Here is a 21,125-nt window from a genome sequence, read left to right on the forward strand (position 1 = left end):
AAAACCAGTTAGCAGTTTTGCTTGATATGTAGTTGGGTCCAACAGTTTTATGTAAGTGTTGAGACTGAGACAAGTTGTTCTTGTTCTCTTCAGGGTAAAGTCCAAGATGACCTTTGAAATGAGGTGAAGACTGAATATTTTAGGGAGCCTAAATCTCTCATATATTGAAAAAGAATATATAGCGAGTTATGGTAAATATTTTGTCAAATAATAATACTTTCTGAAGAAATTCACCTTGCTCTGCCCCTGTGGCTGTGGAGGGCACGTCCGACCCTGTGTCTGTCCTACACGCTGTGCTGACTGCCACTCGCCATGCACGGGGCCGTCTCCCTTCTCCTGGCACGTCAGGGTCCCGATGGCCCTTTTGTGTAACCTTCATCCCCTTTGCCCTTTGTCCCGGAGTCCAGGCCGTTGCTGTTTGTGTTCCGTCCCCTGTTCTTTGTAATAATTCCTTTAGGTCCCCTTGGCACCTCTTCCCCAAGCTCTGGGATCTCCCCACCTGTGTGCCTCCTCCATCCTGCTTGAGTCTGTCACCTCCAGACTTGTCCCCCTTGGGCACTCATCTGGCTGGTCCCTCCCAGGAAGTGCAGATTCTGCTAAGTGAGAGGTGGCCCCAGTGGGTATGGGGCCTGGTTGCTTCTTCATGTGCTGACAGGAGAGTTTCCAAGATGAAGCTGGGTCCCTGGGCTCCCGGCCAAGACTGGGCCCCAGCCACAGTCCTGAGTGCCACAGGTCCTGGGTTACAGGGAGAGCTCTGAGTCGGTCTGCAGGGGCTTAGCCTCGGGGCGCTGCCTGGGCCTTCACCCCGGGAGCCGGGCTCCAGGAGTTCTCAGAAGGATGTGGTCATTCACTTTAGGCCTCTGCTCTTAGGGCTGCAGTAGCTTTGATCCCTAAGACCTCGTGAAAAAAAATGATCCTGCTTGCCTCTGCAGCCCAGCTCTGCGACCCGCAGACTGGGAAGCGGCCTAACATTCTGAGCTGAAATAAATCTCCGGACTTTCACATGGAGATGTCTTCATCAACAGTGAAAATGCTAATAATAGAAGCAATTTGCAAGGGCTGTCTCCTGCAATTTAATCAGTAATTCGCTCTAACCCCAAATAGCATATTTTAAGAAGCCAAATTGTTATTCGACTTAAGATTATGTAAGTCAGGTTTAAAGGTGCAGTGTGAACAAAGCAAATGGAAACCTCTCTGCCACCCTATAGCAGTGTTTAGGGGCAAAGATGAAATAATAATTCGTCTGACTATTTAACCCCAAAATGTGACAGGCAATTTAATAATTAGATCTGAAGTTACTACCACAGGGAACTGATACTTCAAGTTTCAGTGGAAGAAATTAACTAAATAATTCCTTTTTCTCTGGAGACATGAAACAGATAATTAGGAATGAGATTTACTGAACATTTAGTGCTGCTGCTTAATTAAGCAAGCACACATCGTGGTGTTTAAAGTGTCAACAGGTCCAGACGCTCAAAGGGAACAAACTGACAACCGGAGTGTAATTTAAACACCACTTAAAGCAATTCTTCATTGTACGTACCCTCGTTCCAACTGCCATGGTCTTGGAAGAATTTAGAAGATTAAAAACTTACACTCGCAAAGCTGTGTGAAGCACCGGTTTATGAGCCTGTCATCGCAGTGCCCTGCCCGGGGCGAGGTCAGGGTGGAGGGGCTGGATCCCAGCCTCACAGTCTGGAGGAGGAGAGGTAGGTGGCCACGGGTATGGCTCTCGCTGGCATTATCGAGACAGCAAATAAAAAGGAAGTGTGAAAGGCCAGACTACAGGGTGGGCTGACGCGGGGGGCAGGGGAGAGGAGGGTCGTTCTTGGGGCGTAGGAGGTCACATGGAGGACGGGATCTGCCCGGGCCACAGGAGGGCTTCAGCAGACTGCGATGGGCCACACCATTCGGGTGAGAAGGCAGCCAGGCAGGAGAGGCATGCACAGACTTGGTGGGTTTGCTGCCTGCTTGCAGTTGGTGGTTCCTGGGGTGGGGAGGCTGGAAGGATAGACCTGGCCAGAGATCTCCTGCCAGATTCTTCTGAAATGCTCCCTCACACGTGTCACGGTGCACACAGAAGGAGCTCGAGAATGACTGTTTTGGATGAAAGAGTGAATGAGTGATCCAAACTCTTTGGTAAAATGCCCAGTTAAAATGGCAACACAGTGGAAGGTGGTAACACGCGAATATGGAGCCCTATCCCGGAGCTGCTGTGTGCGGAGGGGACCCGTCACCAAGCTCTCAGTTTTGGTATTTCCTGACCACTATTTGGGGACATCAAGATGGCCTTAGTATTCTGCAGCTCCTTCCCCCTCAGATTTTGAACTCCTTTTCAGCTGCTTTGTCATAACGGGAGATCTATTTAGCATAGTTTTTTGTTTGCTCTTTTGCTTCCTTTCTTTGTTTTCTGGAATTTGTCTTAGACGAGGGCAATAGGAAAGAGTAGGGTGAATGGGACAAAGCTGGGCTTCACTGTTTCCAGGGGCTGCTCTCCGAGGGTCCCTCAGCAGTCCGACTGCCGCACATGGCGAAGGAGCCAGGAGAGAGACCACCTTTGCCCTTGGTCTCAGCGCAGGCGAGGGAGGAAGCGAGAGGCCAGCTTCTGAGAGCAGGAGCAGAGGTCTCTGCGTCTCTCTGGGGTTGCAGTCGCCGTCCCGGGAGTGCGGATCCAGTTATAAATAGTGGGGACACAGCTATAGTGTAAGTTTTTTTTCCCGTGGGAACCATCCCATGGTTGAATACAAAGAGACAGTGAACTGAGTGTATTAACTTGGAATTTGGAACAAAGGTGTTGACTCGTCTTTATTTTATTTAGGATCTTTTCTTGTACATACTTCACATCACCGTCCTTTACCTTCTTCTCTCCTATCAACCCGAGCAAGATGCTGCCTGAGGAAACCGAGGCAGGGTGGTGTTTGCTCTCCCCCGGGTGCAAATTAGCAAGGCCTACATGCCCGGATCAAGGCCTTAAACTTCTGCCCCTTCAACCTGAGAGGACTTAAGAATCATTTTCTGGTTAAGAATCATCTTCTGACTTCCTGCTTCCCTCCTGCAGGGAACCAAGCTCAGAGGCCGTAGCGTGCGGTAGAACAGACAGGAGGCTTGTGACTCCACGGCCAGACTGCTGTGCAGAAACCTGCGCGGTGGCCCGGGGCGCTGGCGCTCCCCCACGCTTCTGGGCTCCGGGTGAAGGAAGGTGCAGGGCAGGGCGGGGGCCCCTTCCCCTGGCCTCTCTCCCAGCCCTCCAGAGGGTACGATGTCAGGGTCCCGGCAGACGCCCTTTGGGAGGCCCTGACCTACCTATGCAGTCTCTCACTCATTCCATTCATGCATTCTTTTAAAGTAACTTTGACTTGAACTTTGGCCCAAGAAGGATTCTAGACAGTGAAGGAAACAGATGCAGATGATGAACTGGTGAACGAGCGAGGGGCGTGCTGTGGCACTAGTGCCACACCGTGAGGCCACACAGGGGATGGAGCGGAGCGAGCCCTTAGGTGACCACTGCAGGATTGTCTCCAGTTTCCAAGGCTGGGAGTCGACCCCTCAGGGAGACACGCCCGTCCTTACAGATGTCCTGCTCTTTTGGAAATAACTGTTTCTTGCAAGCTGCTTTCTGCACATCGTTTTCTACACTGAGAGGCTGTTTTAAGGAGCCCTCTGGGGTCCTTTGCAGACAACACTTTGTGATGGGCTCACTCCTTGTGTTTTGTTATGACTTGTTTTCCCTGGATTCAGCTGAAGAGGCATTCGCTTAGTTTTGAGTTCTAGACCCTTCCCTGGCCTGGACTGCACATTGAGGCCCAGGGTCTGGTTTCTCACGGCACGAATCTCACCTGCTGTGTGTCCCTGGACTCGGGTTCCCTCTTTTCTAGGAGTGCATAAGGCAGAGCTTCTCCAAGTGGGGTCCTGGGACCTGCAGCCCCAGGACTTCCTGAGAGGTCAGCTCCCTGACTGGGCAGATTCCTGAGCCCTCCCCGGAAACTCAGGGGCCAAGCCTGGGAATCTTCATTTTATAAAGAGCCCAGCTGATTCTCCTGCACAATAGAGTTTTAAAAATCTAAAGAAGAGGCACTAAAGAAGAGACACCCGCTAAGGTGGAGACCTGTAGAACACAGAATACTTCAGGCTGCCTGGCCGGCGGCAGGAGCAGAATGGCGAGGGCCTCCCCGCCTCGCGGCCAGCCAGCCCGGCGTCCCCGCCCCTGCTTGCAGTCGCCTCCTTGCTTCTCCCTGCGTGCCGGGGCCTCTCTGCTCTCCTCACCAGCAGAGCCCACGTTCCGGAAGGCTCTCTGTGTCAGAAATGTGCACTTGCTTTGCATGTAACCTACAGTTGCAATTTAAGCTTCGTTAATCATAGGATCTTTGTAAAAGGAACTGGGGCACCTGTGAACCGCTGGGAGAGAGTTTCAGGAGAAATGGAGCCTTCCCAAAGCCTCTAGATATCTTTGTCCATCTCTTCCGTGGGTGACTGGGTCAGCCCCGTGGCTGGTGTCAGCATCCTCGGTGAACAGGGACCCTGAGGAGCCAAGGTGCCCCCTCTGGGCACCGTCACAGGGTCTTGGCGCCCACTCCCAGCCGCAGCCGTGAGACACGCCCTCCCCAGGAAGTTGGCGGGGCGTTCTTTCCAAGTTAGGAATCAAGTCTCTCAGTTTCCACACCTCTCTGAGTGACGGTTTCTCCTCAGGTCCCATCAAAGGGGACACAACTGAGGTTCTTTCTTACCAACCTGCTTCCTCCAGACACGAGGCTGATACGATCGTGGTTTGTCTCAGCCCGTCTGGGCTGCATCTCTCCAGGCCATTCGATCCTGCAGCCACTTTCTTCCCAGAGGGGCAGTGACGTGGTGGATCTCACAGCTTGTCCCCGATCAGATTTCATCTGATTCTGTGCTCCCAGGGAAGGCCCAGAGTGGCCCGAGCTCTGTCGTCTGGGCCACTGCCTCACTGGAAGGTCAGATGGGCTGTGCCCGTTGGGTGCGGGGTCCCCAGGAAATTACAAAGCAGCCGATAGATCCATTGATGGTTTAACTTTTTAGTGCTGTTGACTCCTCTCCCCTCTGCCCCCCTCCCCCCGCCGTGAGCCCTGAACTGATTGATAAGTGGGAGTGGGGGTCAAACAGGAATGGAAATACCCACGTATTTCCGATAAAGCTGTGTTGAGAAAGGTGGCCAGATTGGACTTCCTTCTGCCCCTCTGATTGGTCGTACTCTGTCCCCTCTCCCCATCCCCAGAGGCCGGCATGCCCTGGCTGGAGGAGGTCAGGGTCCTTGTACCGCCCTCCCTGGGGGATCCCTGACTTAGGAAGGATGGGGGAGGAGCCTGGCCACAGCGGGGGCTCCCTGGGAGGCAGGGCTGGCGTCACTCCCAGCAGTTGGGTGAGGAGACCTTCCCCAGGGAGCACATGGCACCTGCTCCCCCCTCCCCATGCCAGCTATTTGCTGGGGGCAGTCTCAGAGCACGTGGCAAGACAGAGGCCACCTGGAAGAGGCTCTTACCACGTTCCTCTCACCTGGATCAGGGGCTTCTCCTGGCCCACCAGGGAGAAGGGGACAGTGATTGGAGAGGGGAGGGGTGGGGAGAGTCAGGGAGTGCCACTCCATCCCGCTCCCTCCTGGGAAGGGGCAGAAGCTCCCCACGAGCTCCCTGTGTTTTCCTTTTGAGGGATTAGCTGAGTACTCTTCCAGCCAGGGGTAGCTGGCAGGGGGACAGGACTCCCAGCTCCCTGGGCAGGTGCTTAGCAAGAGCCCTTCTCCTCAATCGTCTGGGGATCCCGCTGGGCCACAAGGTGAGGCCAACACAGTTGAAAGTGCATAGATTTATTGACTATTGTTTAAAAGGCTACAGCCTTCTGATAGCTAAACTCATTGGAAACTATTATAAATGCTCTTCGATCAGGAGATTTGCATTTTATTTCAGAAAGTCTTTGAGCAACATTAGTAATCTGTGGTTGGAAAATTCGCCATTCATTCCCTGGTCTAGCAAAATGTTTTGTCAAAGCATTTCATCCTCTTCAGCTGTCTACCCTGCAGGGGCCTCTTCCACTCAGTGCTTAGAGGTTAGCCAAGGTGAATTTATTCAGCCGCGTGGCTGTGCCAGGGAGGGAGGTGCTTTCATAAAGTCAGAAGACCCACTGACTGTCCACAACAAAGCCCTTGCTGTGGGCCTGGCCATCTCTGACAGCCCTGTGTCCATATAGTCTGTGGACTTAGACACATGGTTTGACAATGTATCAAATTCACTTTGAGATAGCACAGGATTAGCAGCTGAAACGAGATAGTTATGGCAGAACCTTGGGAAAATTCCTGAGGCTCTGGCAGGGTCCGTGTAAAGATTTTCCTTTCTTGTAGGAACAGATAAGATTATGACCAGTGTTGCTAATCATCCTGTGCCAAACAAAGCTACTGGGCTTCCCTTTAAAATATTTGCACTGTAATTGGATTAAATCAAGGACTCACAATTTCTGCCCCTGAAAGGCGAATTAAAAGCGATCCACAAGCACCTGCCTCGGTTCATTTGAGCTGTAGGGATTTAGCCACAAGGACAGGGAGCCCTTCCTTGCTGGCCATTAGGACAATTGAAGAGTTGTACTCTGAGGCAAAGGGCTGACAGTGAAGGACCATTCTGGATGGCGGAATTAGAGCAGTGAATAAAATAGACAAAAATCCCTGTTCTTAGGGAGCTAATGTCCTGTGGATAAAGATGACTCACTAGGTCTCCAGACTGTCCTAAGTACTTTACGTACATTAACCGCTTTAACCCTCACACCTACCCTGACATGGGCACTTCTCATCATCTGTTTTTTTACAAATGAGGAAAGTAGGGCAGGGAAGTTAAGTGACTTATCCAAGGTCACACAACAAGCAAGTGCAATTTAGTATTTCAACCCCGTGAGCATCAATGTATCCCAAGCTTTAAAGTGCATATGTTTTACCCAGGGGCTGTGAGTGAAACAGATCCCCTGGGTGGTCTGTTAAAAGCAGATTCTAATTCAGTAGATCCAAGGTAGGACCTGAGATTCTGCGCTTCCAACAAGCTCCCAGGTGGGGTAAGCCTCTGGACCACGGTGTACATCTTTGACCTCCTGAAGACTAAGCTCCTTGGAGATATGTTTGTTCTCCATTTCTGTGTTTCCTTCATCAGGACTTTCTTGTCATTGTCTAGGCTGGATTAGTTGAAGCCATGAAAACCTGGCCAAGCTGATTCAGGAGAGGGGCGGGAACAGTTTAGGATGCAGAGCTCATGGAATGCAAGAAACAACAGGCCTCTCAGGGCCCAGAGCACCATCAAGCCTGGAGCCTCCACCTCCCCTTGCTTTGCGCGGTTCCCATCTTTGCTCCATCCTGCCCGCCTGCTTGCCCGCAGGGCTGCACCCGCTCCCACCCCCAGCCCACCAGCTCTTTCCCATCCAGGCCTACAGCAACCATATGTACTCTCTTTCTTATTTTAAGTGTTTGAATCTGATTGGTTGTCCTGGCAATCAATGGATTACAGGGCAAAATAGGCAGGCAGGGGAAGTCGGGCATGATGGACTAATTGTCTGACATATCTTATGTGACATGCAAGACCAAATATCCACTAAGAATTCCTTCCTGGAGGTCCAGCTTGCTTATTTTGTGAAGCAATGAATCATTGCTTTACAAGCAGAAAGAAATGGATCATTCATTTACATACCAAGTGCCTATCAGCTGCCAGGCAATGTGCTAAATGATGAGGATACAAAGGTAGAAGATATAGCCACTGGCTTTAAAGAATTTAGATTCTAATGGGAGAAGAATTCTATGGTAAAGGCAAACTCGCTTATAGCAGACCAAACACCTCCTTCTGGGAACAATTAGGAAAACTGAAAACATCTATCAGCATTTCTACTTTCTGAATTACATATCTATATTTCATAAATACATTTGTATTACATAATTATGTATGTGCAATTATATTTCAGCTCTCCCAGTTGTTCTCGGAAGGACTAGATAGGTAAATAGATCACAGAGAAAGCAAAATGAGCAAAGTGAGCTCTATTGTTGGAGACACTTTTCCAAGAAATTCAACCATACTTAAGCAGTGCTAGTTGGGAGAAGCTATGCAGAAAGTGACAACCAGATGTTTAGGAGGCAAGTGAGTTTTTGGCAATCCTAACAGTGAGATGAAAATTAGAAGGGCTGCCGTAAATACCCCAGGATTTCCACTGAGGAACCCTGAAGGGTTGAGTGAACCTTAAGAGTAAGGGCAAATCAGAAATAGACTGGACTCTATAAAAATTAAAATCAAGCCACTAAATAGTTCAAACCCTGATTGGACTAAGGTGATTATCCCCCTACTCTAACTTCCTATCAGAAAATTAAAATTTTATCTAGACCTTCCATGATTTTCCACAGATAATTAGAAAAAAAAATCAGGCATACCAGCGGATAAGATCCAAAGCAAAAACAGATGATAGAAATGTGTTTATAGGTGAGGATATGAAAGTTATCAGACATGGATATTAAAACAGTATGATTAATATGGTTAAGAAATCAATGACAAGCTAGAGAAAGTCACTAGAGAACTGAGATACATATAAAAATTCAAACAAATAATCTAAAACTAAAAAATACAACGAATGAAATTAAGAACTTAATGGGTTGTACAGGAGGTTAGACACAGATGAAAAGAAAATTAGTGACTTGGAAGACAGGTCAATAGGAAGCATCCAATGCAAGGTCTAGAGAGAAAAAGGATGGAAAATTAAGTATTGAAATTATGAAAATGATACAAAAGTTTGTGGGAGGGGCAGTAAAGAGAATTAAAGTTCTAGGCTGCCTTTGCCAAATTCCTTTCCTCTCGTATTGATTCAATCTCCATTCCAACTACCTTGGTTTTTTTATTTGGGTCCTGAATTCTCTACTCTAGAGCTCTTCAGTGTGGTAGCCACTGACCGTATGTGGCTATTTAAATTTAAATTACTTAAAATCGAATGACAAATTCAGTTCCTCAGTCACACTGGCCACATTTCAAGTGCTCAATAGCCACATGTGGCCAGTGGCTGCTGTATTGGACAGTGAAGATACAGAACATTTCCCTCATCTCAGAAAGTTTGTTGGACAATAATCTCATTCCCTGATATTTTACATTTTTGTCAGTTTAATTTTTAGATTTTTACTTATGATGATGTTACCCCTATGCATAGAACATTTTCGTGGTTCCAAACTCTTCAGTGTGATGTTTAAGATTTTACACAGGCTGACTCAATTCTGTTTCCCTGCCTATTGAAAGCAGGCGAAGTAAATTCAGTGATGAACCATTAGCAGGAAGAAGACAGAATAATCTCAAAAATCAGATGCCTGTGGCTCTGTGGGACTGTCTTGTGCGGAGAATGGTGCTCAGAGCCTGATGCTGAGTCATCAGATGACCGCAGCCCCTCTATCTAGGAACACTCAGGCACCAAAATGGTAAAATAGACGTTGTTTTGGTTATTGAACTTCCCATTGGAGAATTCTTTATTTTACTAGTATATGGGGCAGGTGAGGGTTTTATTGAACTGCGTCCCGGCTCTGCCATTTCCTGGCTTTTAAACATGGACAACACACTTCAGCTTTTCTGTGCCCCAGAGTTCCTAGCTGTTGCAGGTGGGCCCCTGCACCTTCCTTAACATGTTAGTTGTAGCAGTTAAGTGTGGGTTTGCAAATGCGGAAATGACTTTATGAACTTAAGTGCCATATATAGCATGTGGCATTATTTTGGGTTACCATGCGGGACAGGACTGTAAGCTACTCTACTTCATATTGTGCTGTTTCTTTTTGTCTTACAGTGATTGCTCTCAAAGCTTCTGAAGATTCATCTTTTGAGAAAAAGAAGAAGACTTGGGCAGTTTTTGAAGGTAAAGCTGGCATATTTCCTTATTATAAGATGCAGCCTCACTTTTAGACAGTAGGAAGGGAAGAGAATGGGAAGAAAGGGTCCTAACTTCTAAGTTTTGCTGTAATATCAAGTTGTTTTCTTGGCCTAAACCTACTCAAGAGTAAGATGGGAATCACTGATGGTGTCAGCCCATGTGTTTTCAAAGAGCAGAAATCGAAGCACCAATCTGCATAATTTTTGTTTGTTTGTTTTGTTTGTGTTCATAATTCCTGAATCTTGAAGTGACATAACAATGATAAGTACATCTATTGTGACTACATTTTATTTCAAGTGTCTTAAGGAGTTTGGGGTTCGAGAAACAGTTTGAAAACCTTAAGCAAGTAATTTTCAACCCATGTTAGAATCAGCTGGGGATCTTTGACACTGATGCCTTTTCGTTTCTCTAGAGACAGGAAACTCCTGATTCAGTGGGAACTTGTTAGAAGCTCCTCAGCTGAGTCCAGCACACAGCCTGGCTGAAGACCACAGCCTTAGAACAGTGGCTCCCAAAGTGTGGTCCCAGGCCAGCGTCGTCAGCATTACCTGCAACCTTGTTACAGGCGCACGCAGCGGGGCCCCACCCCGGCTGGCAGGATCAGAAATGCTGGGGGTGATGTTCAACAATCTGGGTTTTAATAAGACCTCCAGGTGATTCTGACGCACACTCAGGTTTGGGCCCTAGAGCAGGGGTTCTCAACAGGGGGTGATTTTGCCCCTCCAGGGGACATTAGTCACTGTCTGGATATATTTTTGTTGCCACAACTGTGGGGGGATGTTCCCAGCATCTAGTTGCTAGGGTGCAGGTATGATGCTAAACATCCCACAATGTACAGGGTAGTCCCCACAGTGAGGAATTTCGGCTGTAGATATCAAGAGTGCCGAGGTCAAAAAACCCTGCCTTGGAGTAAGCAAAGGTCAGAGAAATTATTACCGTAAAATGAGTGAGGATTATGAACCATAAGCAATGAAAGAATGTACTCTGTGAGTTCTCAGGCAGAGCCTTTGATCAGTGAGAGACCGGTTATTGTTAAGAGGTGCTCAGCAACTTTGGAAGGATTATGTCTTGCGAAGGCGTGGTATTTATTAATGAAGAATGATCTAGCCAAAAGCGTCTCAGGAGATGCGCGTGCCCTGGGGCGTGACCATCACCCTTTGTTAACCCAGAGGGCAGTCTGGCAGAAGCAGGGCCGGCCTTAGAGGGACAGCACTCGCATTCAAGCCCACCTCCTCCAGTAACTGGTTATAAAGCAGTGGGCTGAAGCACTTTCTTTCTTATTAGAAAAATGTAATTTTTAATTGTGACCATCATTTGCAAACCATAAGGTGTCACCCACGTAGGCCACTAGGATTGTTTAGTTTTATAGTCATATATTTCTTTCCTCAGATTGCACTTTATGCCGGCAATGATTCTTTGTATTCCCTGACTTTACTTCTGTACCTTTCGTAGCTGCTTTTTTCTTTGTTAAATGATCTTCTAGCAAATAATCCCCAGTTCCCTTAAATGCCACCTGTTGGCAAAGAGATGAAAGTGACTTTACTCCTCATGGAGTGAAGCAGCACTAAAAGCGAGGCTGACCTCATTGATGTTTAGTAACACTGAGCAACCCTCATTGTTTTTAACCCCATGACTCTGGAGCTGCCCTGTGTCCCTGCACTGAGACAGGATGGGGTTATGGAGAGGACCTGGGTTTCCCTAAGGATAGGGATGTCACTGGGATGTGACAGCCAGAGCCCTATGCATCATCAGATGCATCCGAATCTCCCGGGGAGACCCTGGGCTCCAGCTCCTGAGGCTGATTATTACATTAAGAAGGGATCGAAGAATTCGCGCTTTCTCAGGGGCAGAGGAGATTCCTAGGCAAGTGGTCTGAGGATCATATTTTGAAAATACCGTGGTACAAAAAACAAAACTGTGTATATTTGGGAGGATTGTGGTGGTTAGTCCCACCACAGCCTGCAGCATAATCAGTGTCTCTGAAGCACTCTGTATAATGGACAATATTTTATAATTCATGTGTAGCTGTAGAACGTGAGGGTTTCTCCTGACCTAACTCTCTACATGAAGACTGTGGCCCAGCGTGTGCTGTCTTCTCAGGAGGGAATCGTCCCTTCAAAGAGCAAAGCTGGTTTTCTCGCCATGTGCAATGCTTGCCTCAGAGCAGCTGTGTCCAAGCGTCTTTTCCTATGATTCTGGCAATGGCAGCTGCAGCAGCTACAGCCGCGTGTTTTGTTTTTTAACCCAGCTTTGGCGAGGCTGGAGGTATAGCTGAAACTCCCTGGCACATGATCCCAGCCTTTTGCCCTTTTGTTCCTGCCGGGAGAGTGCAGCGGGGATTGGGACGGATAGCCATCCTCCTGGGGCCCCTCGCCTGGCCCCGAGCCACCGAGCCACCGCACAAAGGAGGCATTGATGGCCAGGCCTCTTTGTGAGATGCCGAGGGAGTTGAAGTCCCTCAGGGCTACTGCTCAGGTATTTCAGCCTAAGCAAGATGCAATTAAGGGCTGGATTAAAAAATAGTACCAGGAAGCAGTTTTATCTCCAGAAAACTGCCGTCTTCTAGGCTTTTGCATTTGCCCTGGAAATGTGCAGGACTGACAATATCTCTCTTGCTCCAGTGGTGGGGGGAAAGGGGGGTTCCTTGATTATGCTGAGGAATGCAGGGGTCACCCTGTTTCAGAGCAGCGCTGAATACCCCTGCCGGAATCCAGGTTGCCAGGCAACAGCTGCTGTCTGTCCTGGCTTGGCCGTGTTGTCTGGGAGGGTGGGAGCCGGCACACCAACATTGTGCACCCCTGTCTTGCCTTTGCTGCCGCGTGGGCCGCCACTCCAGCCTGCCAGCTCTGCGTCTGCTTCAGGGAGGCCTCGATATTTTCTGCATGGTTGCTTGCAGTTGACTGCACACATGGCATCCTTTGGAAGTCCAATGGCAAAAGACTTCAAATGAATTCAGGGAATATAACACGATTTCTGCAATTATGGTGGCTGTGCAGGAATATATGGCATTTTAAAAGCTAACTCCAGATTCAGTTAAATGCAGATGTTTTCTTAAATTTGGGCCTGAAGATTTGGCTTCAGCCTTCTGGCAAGTGTTGGTTGGCCTGGGGTCAGTTTTAAAACTTCAGAGCCAACATGTATAATTAGAGAGATTTTTACATAAAAAGTTTTAGGATGAAATGGAAGATATGGCAACACCAGGCCAGCCTTCCCGCCTGAAAACAGGCCCCACAGCTGAGGCATGGCGGGGCTTTGCACCAGCTGACATGGCAGAAGGTGACCCTGGCTTTGGTGGCTCAGAGTTTAACCCTTGTTTGCAGAGAACACCGGGGAGGCAGAGTAGTTGCTTCAAGTAGACACAGCAGGGTGGTTGTTCTTATGCAGCAAAAGGAATGCTTGGAACAGAAGGAAAAATATCAGAACTTTGGGGTACTGGTTGCTGCCTCATCGAGGGAAACTCAAATTTTCTTTCTGGGATTTTCTCCTCCTGCAAGGTGACACTTTTTAAGGTTCCTGTAGCTTCAGAGACACAACAGAGAGGCCATCACTGTTCCTGTGTGTGTGGGACCCACACGCAGGTGGGAGTGTCCACAGCGTGGAGGCCTGTGTGCTTGGCAGGGTAGCTGTGCCTTCCGGACTGGCCAGATGTTTTGTGAATCTGGAGCCGCAGCTGCCTGTGGAGAGCCGCCTTTGTGCTGCGTGGAGGAGGCTGCGTCTGAATCCCATGAGGGCCCTTGCCTGCTGCCCGGGCAGAGTGGGGCCTGGATGCCCACCGTGTGCTGCCCGGCGCTCGGGGACAGTTGCCTGCCGCAGTGCGGTTGTCTCCTGCAGCCACGTCCCTCTTGGGTTCCTGCAGTCCTGGAATCAGGGGACGAGTTCAGAGGAAGAGGCACGTGCCTGGATCAGGCTGCCCTGCTCCAGTGCACGGAAACCTTTGTAAGACAGTTTCCCTCTCCATTCCGAGAATGAGACTGGAGCCAAATTGTCCTGCCTTTTGGTCTCTTGGCCCACATCTGCCAACCCTTTGAGGTGGATATTGCGTCCCCCTGTCCTGTCTGTCTGCCACGTCCTATCTGTCTGGCCACACGACCGTGTTGTTTACCGTCCTCTCCTGCCAGGAAGGGCTCTGTGATCCTGTCCTGGAGTAGTTTGCTCAACAGTGCATGAATCTGGGCGGGCCGTGTGTTGGCCGTTTTCTGGCCAGTCCTGCATCCTAGTGTCCTGTCTGAGTCCTGGTCTGTGGACTCTGCTCTGACCCCTAGTTTGTCAACAAGTGTCTTGTCCAGAATCCCAGAGTCCCATTGCTGAGTTTCACATAGTTTTAATGGAGGCCCAAGCCTCTAGCCTAACTCTGACCCCTTGTGGAGCGCTCCACCTTGCTAACCTACAAAGCCCACACATTAGGGACACAAGTATCTACAGAGAAAGCAGTTTTAATTTTAGACATATGAGAGAGTTTTCTCTATTTCTGTCTCAGCTCCTCACACCCCATTGCTCCCTGACCGCTCTTGTCCAGCTCTGCCCCCGGCAGCCCACTGACCGGCTTCCCTCCAGGAGCGGTGTTTTCCTGCAGTGGATGCTACTAAGGAATTCTTGCAATGCTTTACTCTTGGCTTCTAGAACTCTCGCTCCAGTCCTCTCTGCTTCCATGACCAGCTCCAGATCCCTTTGTAGGAGACTCTCCCTCCCTGCCACCCACCTGCCCTGCTCCCTAAAATACCAGTGCAAGTGATCACCTGCAGCCTGTCCTACGGCACTTTCTACTTATTTTGATTTTAGCCCAGCCTCATACGTCACCAGAAGCAGAACCCTACTCAAGCTAGCTTGGATGAAAACGCTGGACGCAGGAGGGCTGGAGCTGCACTGAGCCTCCCTGGGGCCCGGACTGAGGAGAGGAGAGTCGCAATGTCTGATTCCATCCCGTTATCACTTCTCTCTCACTGACCTTAAGCCCGGCCTGCTCCTCGAGGCTTGCTGTGGGAGCCAGCGCACCCAGCAGCTTGCTTTTTCAGCGTGAGCACTTAACTAGCTGCTTCTCCACGTCCCAAGGGCTCTACAAAGGTGCATTCCTGTTAACTCAGCAGTTCCACTTCTGGGAACTTAATCTTAAGGACATACCGTGAGAGGTGCATTAAGGTTAAAGTTTATGAATGCTCATGATGGAATTATTTATTATGGGGAACAGGTAGAAATACTTTGGGTGGCCAATAGTAAGGGATTGTTAAATCACTGATGGCATACTAATATGATAAACTTTTATCATATTTTTAAAAATGATTCAGAATCATTTTCTGAAAAGAACTTAGAGAAAATGAGATAAATAAAAAGCAAGATGTGTAACTGCCTGATCTCAATTTAAAAATGCATGCATGAAAATCATTAAACACACCAAATGTTAACAGTAGTGACCTCAGGGCGATGGGATGATCGATGACTTTTTCCTCTATACATTTTTGTGTTTTGTGTTACTTTGCATACAGCTCAGTGCAGAGCTCTATTCTCTCGGAAGCCCCGTAGCCTGCCCAGACTGGGTTGCGTCCATCTGTGTGTCCCTGGGATGGGGCTCACGTTCTATCGTTATAGTTACCACGTACTCTTCTGATGTCTTGAAGAGAAAACCTTTGCATGTTCGTCTTTATTTCTTGTACTTAGGAGAGTACTGAACGTGGCTGATAATAAGTGTCTGTTGACTGAAGAAATTTAAGTCTGCAGAGAAATGCTTTTGCTAAGTTCATACATTTGCTAAGTTCAAACATCTGCAGCAATTTGCTTCCTAGAAGGTTGAAATCATGCTCTGGCCTCCCTTTCCACTTTCTACACAGTTTTGGCAATTAATCGATCAGGTCGGTGATAAAATTGAATTTGAGAAATGTATGTATATGAACAGGGCTTAGCTATTGAGATTTAAAAAACTTTTTGTTTTGAAGTTATTGTAGATTAACATCCATTTCTAAGCACTCGTACAGAGAGATCCCCGTACCTGATTTCTCTCAGTGACAGAGTTTTGCAGAACTGTAGTACAGTATGGCAATGGGGACATGGACATTGATGAAGTCCAGGGGCAGAACATCTCTGTCACTGCAAGGGGCCCTTCTGGCCAAACTCATTTTCCTCCCATCCCCAGCCCCTCCTGAACCCCTGCAGCCACACTAATCTGTTCTCTATTTCTGTACTTTTGTCATTTTAAGAATGTTACATAAATGAAATCGTACAGTATGCAACCTTTGCGGAGCCCTTTTTTTCATTCAGCATAATTCTCTAGAGAGTCATCGGGGCTGTTGTGTGTGACAGTAGTTTTTTTTTTTTTTTTTTTAATTGCTGAGTACGCCACAGTGTGGACATACCACACTTTGTTTCATTGATCATCTATTCAAGGACATCGGGTTGTGTCCGTTTCGGGCTGTCGTGAATAAAGCTGCTGTCGCTACCAGACAACAGTGTGCAGGAGGAAGCCAGTGTGTTGAGACAGCAGGGGTAGCAGCAGAGAAGGAGTTTAATATCGCGAGGCGCCAAGCAAGGAGACGAGACGAATTTTTCAAATTCATCTCCATGAGAATGTTGGGGCCAGGGATTTTAAAGGTAATTTGGCAGACAAAGCGTTAGGGAATTGGGTCTGCTGATTGGCTGGGGATGAACTCACAGGGTTGGGGAAGCAGAAATTGTCTTCAGGACTGAGACAGTTCTTGGGTAGAGGGTGGCAAGACCTGTTGAGTCAGTTCCCCCACATGACCACTGCTGTGGTCGGTGTCAGTCAGCTCCCTGCCTGGAGAGTCTGGGAAATATCCCAAAGACCGGTCTTAGGTTTACAACAGTGATGTTGTCTATAGGAGCAATTACAAATCTTACGACAGTCAGGAGTACATGGCTCCTAGGCAGTAAGCAATTGCAGGAAGGCAAGAGGTGAAACAGCGGCTGGTTAACTTTTAGCTATGCCTATTCTTCTGTAGAAATCAGACTTCTGCCACAGTTCTTGCCTTATGGACCTACATTACTTTAATATAAGTGGTTTCACTATCAACATACATGTACAGGTTTTTGTGAGAACTTAAGCTGCCGTTTCTCTGGGACAAGTGCCCCAGAGTGCCACTGCAGGGTTGAATGGTAGTTACAGGGTTGTCTTTTAAGAAACTTCCAAACTGTTTTCCAAAGTGGCTGTACCATTTCACATTCCCCCCAGCCATGTCTGAGTGACCCAGTTTATCCACATCCTTGCCAGCATTTGGTATTGACGCAATTTTTTATTTTAGCTATTCTGAAAGGTATGTGGGATATGTTTGTATTTCTCTAATGGCTAAGGAAATTAAAGATTTTCTCATGTGCTTATTGACTGCCTATATATCCTTTTTGGTGAAATGTGTCTGTATGTTTTGCCCATTTTTCTAATAAGATTGTTGGTTTATTTTTTACTGTTGATTGTTGAGAGTCTTTATGTTCCAGGTACTAATCCTTTGTTGGATATGTGGTTTGCAAATATTTTCTTCTGGCCTGTAGCTTGATTTTTCATCGTCTTCGTATGGTTTACAGAGCAAAAGTTTTTAATTTTGATTAAATCAATTTTCTCTCTTTTTACTTACGTGGACGGTGCCTCTGGGCTCAGGTCTGGGAACTCTGCGCCTCGTCCCAGATCCCCAGGATTTTCTTCTGTTTTTCCTAAAAGTTTTTTAGTTTACATTTTACATTTAGGTTTGCGGTTCCTTTTGAGGAATTATTATATAATGTGTGAGGTTTAATTTCATTTTTGCCAGTGAAAGTCCACTTGCTCCAGCACCATCGATGCAAGAAGCTGTCTTCCCACCACTGAGTCGCTTTTGCACTTTTGTCAAAAATCAGTTGAGCATACTTGTGTGGGCCTATTTCTGGACTGTCTGTTCTGTTTCCCTGGTCTGTGCCTGTCCCTCCACCACTACACAGCACCCTGATTGCTATAGTGTCGGGACTGCACATTTCCGTTTCTGGCTGTCCTGGTGCCAGCGCGTCCCCCCGCGCCCGCGAGGCTGAGCCGCGTGCCCTTGCCTTTCAGATCTCTACATGTACGCCGCCCTCGTGTGCTGCCTCGGCATCCTCAGCATCCTGCTCTTCCTGCTGGCCATCGTCTGGCAGTCTGTGTTTAGCAAGAGGAAATCCAGAGGTAAGAAAACGATAAGGTCATGTCTGGGATGCGAGCACAGCCCGACCACAGACAGGCGGAAGGTGCCGGGCAAAGTATCACTTTGGTGGAAAAATACATTGTGAATCAGGGGTTATTTACCTGTGAGTGCTGAGCACAGCGGGATGGAAGATGTGTTTCCTTAGCCTTTGCTCAAATACACCGTGGCCGCTGTTGACAGAAGCCCTTCTTGGGTCTCTACGGCCCCTTCCTGTTCTTATTCTCCCCAAAGAGCCTGTGGTGTCAGATGAGCGTGGGGTTGAATTATGGCTCTGCCACATAAGAGCTTTTGGACAAGTTCCTGAACCGTTCTGAATTTATGAAACAGGATCCACACCCTTTCCTTAGATGGAACGTTCCCGTGAGTGTTCACCTGGCAGGCAGGCAGGACTTGGACAGTGCCCCTTCCCATCTTTCCCTGTCCAGGCTGAGTGTCCCCTTCCATCTCCTTTCTTGCCAGTGTCCCTGTTTCCCTGGACTCTTTCCTCAGCCCCTTCCTGCCTCACGCCGTCTTTCTCAGGGCTGGCGGTTCTCGTGACAGTCACCTCCCTGTGAACGCTCTTGCCTTCTCGTGAGTCCCCACCTCTCATCAAGCCTCGATTTCACATGTGCACACCTCTTGTTGGTGGTCTCCTCTGAGAGCCCTCCCTGCATCCCCCCTTCAGAATCTCCAAAACAGCCGGGGACACTGTCACTCCCGCTGGTGACCGGGATAAGAGCTGAGCTCTGGAATTGCACTGACGGTGGTTCCATGACACCCCCCTCGCTTACTGCGGACGATATGCCCCCTCTCTGCCTCTCCTTCCTCACCTGAGACACGGGAAACAGCGGCACACCAGCCTCAGGGGTGCTGTGAGGTCTAAGTTACCAACAGAGACATGTTCAAAACCTTTAAGACATTCTAGCTCCTGGTAAACGTCCCGTATTGATGTGGACATATGGTTATAATGATACATAATGATCATCACTGTTAGCCCCAGGTCTTGGAGCTTGGAAGTGTTAGATGTGGTCATCTCGGCTTGAGGGGCCACTCCAACAGGGACTCTGGGCGGCATTTAGGGAGGGGATTCTCGCCAGGGTATGGGCAAGATTAAGGGACCAGGGAGGGAGGACACACATCTAGGGGTGAGCACCGACAGGGAGCTGTTTCCAGCATAGACCTTAAGGGACAAGGGGAGGAGAGGTTCCTGAATGTGCGAGAGCTGCGGCCTTGGGAGGTGTTGCCAGCAGGGGCCTTAGAAGGGGGAGTTAGTGGGGAGGGAGCCAGGATCGTGCATTCCTCAGCCTCGCTCTTCCCCACTCAGGTCGCCCACCAGAAGTCAGAGGGCAGGGGAGCACGACGGCACAGAGGCCAGCCTCCCGGGGCCGGAGCAGGGTAGGCATGGGTGGACAGGGGTACAGAGGGGCAGCGGAGGACTCCTGCACACTTGGCACCATTCCATGGGGCCAGTGCAGCCCACGTCTCTCCCTCTGGAGCCCATGCCCTTCCTGCCAGCCTCCTTGCATGTCTCTGTGCTGTCCTGCAAAGCCAGCTCTGGAAGCTTCCCCCTCGTGGCCCATTGTACACACGCATAGGCATGGGCCTCCTTTCAAGAGCGTGCAAGGCAGGGACCACACATCTGATCCATTCTCCTTGGAATCTGGCTCATGACAGATGCTCAACACATGGTGGGCAAATGGGTTTGTTTCCCAGCTGCTTTGCTCTGAACGGGTGGAGTGCGGAAGCCACATAAGCAGATTCCAAGCTGGGTGTGCTCTGAAAGCACCTCTGCCTGGGCTCAGGGGTGTGCTAGAGAGTCTGACTTGAGCTACAGGCCCCACCGGGCCCTGGGCAGGGCCAGGGAAGCAAAGCAAGGCCCAGAAGGGCAGACTGGGGCACACAGGAGTACCTGATGTCCTCCTTGAGGCCCCACAGAGAGCCTCACAAGAATGGGCATGCCAGCTGCCTTGTCCCCGCGGGGGAGTGAGGGGGCCCAGATGGCCTTGTTGTGTCTGTGCACGGCGCTGAAAGCCCCCAGCTGTCCAGGGCTCCCTCCGAGCACCTGCTGCAGGCCAGGCCCCGTGCTGGCTCCTGCGTGTTCTCATGCACTCCTGGACGACAGCCCGGATGGCTCCATTTCACAGAGAACACAGCTGAGGAGCTCAACACAGTCCTGAAACCAGGCAGGGGCAGAGGCGAGGTTTAAGCCCAGCTTCTTCCCAAGCCTCAAACATCAGCCAATGGGCAGGGGGTGGAGGGGCAAACTTGTTGAAGGAATTTTCCTTCATCCTTCCATGACAGTTGTTGCTGAGCTTCCTCCCAAACAGCTCCACCCAGCACCTGCAGCTCCTGGGGCCTGGCCGTGGTCTGGCGCAACTCCCCCGGGCAGGCTCAGGGCCGTCCTGCAGGGCAGGAGCTGCCCTGCGCGGAGGAGCCAGGCACCTCCCTGCCACCCTGTGGGGCCAAGGATGGAGGGCTGTGCATTATGGCCTTGGGGTCCCCCTCAGCTGGGCCCCGGAGCCTGGGAGCAGCACTGCCAAACCTTCGGGAGCAGGCCGTCCCCCCGGCAACCTGCGCAGGTGCAGCTTCTGGCCCAGCACGCCCGGCGTCCTGCCAGCCCGCACTTCCCTCCGGCTCTGTGTAGCGAGGCCTTAGAGCCAGCTCTTCTGACCTCTGTCCCACCCACACCCCACTTTTAAAACAAATATTTTGAAATGATTTCACTACTACTACCTGTACCCCCAAATTAATTTAATGCCCTAGAATTAAAGGAGAAATAAAAGGAAAGTAATTTATAAAACAGTATGACAAATTTTAGGATTATACCTCTTTTGAATAGGTGTAAATTTCAGGGAAAAATAATAATCCTTTATTTATGACACTTGAAATAGAGGCTAAATTAGCACGAGTATATGTATAGGAAGACTCAATATGCATGGGACAGGGACAAGCACTGACTGGCACAGATGGGCCATCACCTCCAGGAGTGGCACTGCCCATCTCTGAGATGGATGGGACAGCAGGGCTGGTGACATCTCTCTCTCTCTGTGTGTCCTACCAGCAGGGTAGCCCGCTCTTCCTATTGGTGGCTGCAGGCTCCATGTTGCCTAGGCTGGACGCTGGCCCAGT

At 49.3% G+C, this 21,125-nt stretch overlaps 1 protein-coding gene across 2 annotated transcripts in view; it reads left to right on the plus strand.

Annotated features, from left to right (window-relative positions):
* The window catches only part of VSTM4 (V-set and transmembrane domain containing 4), a 117,370-nt gene that overhangs the window by 17,621 nt on the left and 78,624 nt on the right, over window positions 1-21,125 (plus strand). For both annotated transcript variants that reach the window (XM_045569050.1, XM_045569051.1), the window contains exons 3-4: window positions 9,787-9,855; window positions 17,891-17,998. In XM_045569050.1, the coding sequence (XP_045425006.1) occupies window positions 9,787-9,855; window positions 17,891-17,998 (177 nt within the window). The remainder of the gene's footprint in view (window positions 1-9,786; window positions 9,856-17,890; window positions 17,999-21,125) is intronic.

The sequence above is a fragment of the Lemur catta genome, chromosome 14, assembly GCF_020740605.2.
Source record: "Lemur catta isolate mLemCat1 chromosome 14, mLemCat1.pri, whole genome shotgun sequence".
In the NCBI taxonomy this organism is placed as follows: Eukaryota; Metazoa; Chordata; class Mammalia; order Primates; family Lemuridae; genus Lemur; species Lemur catta.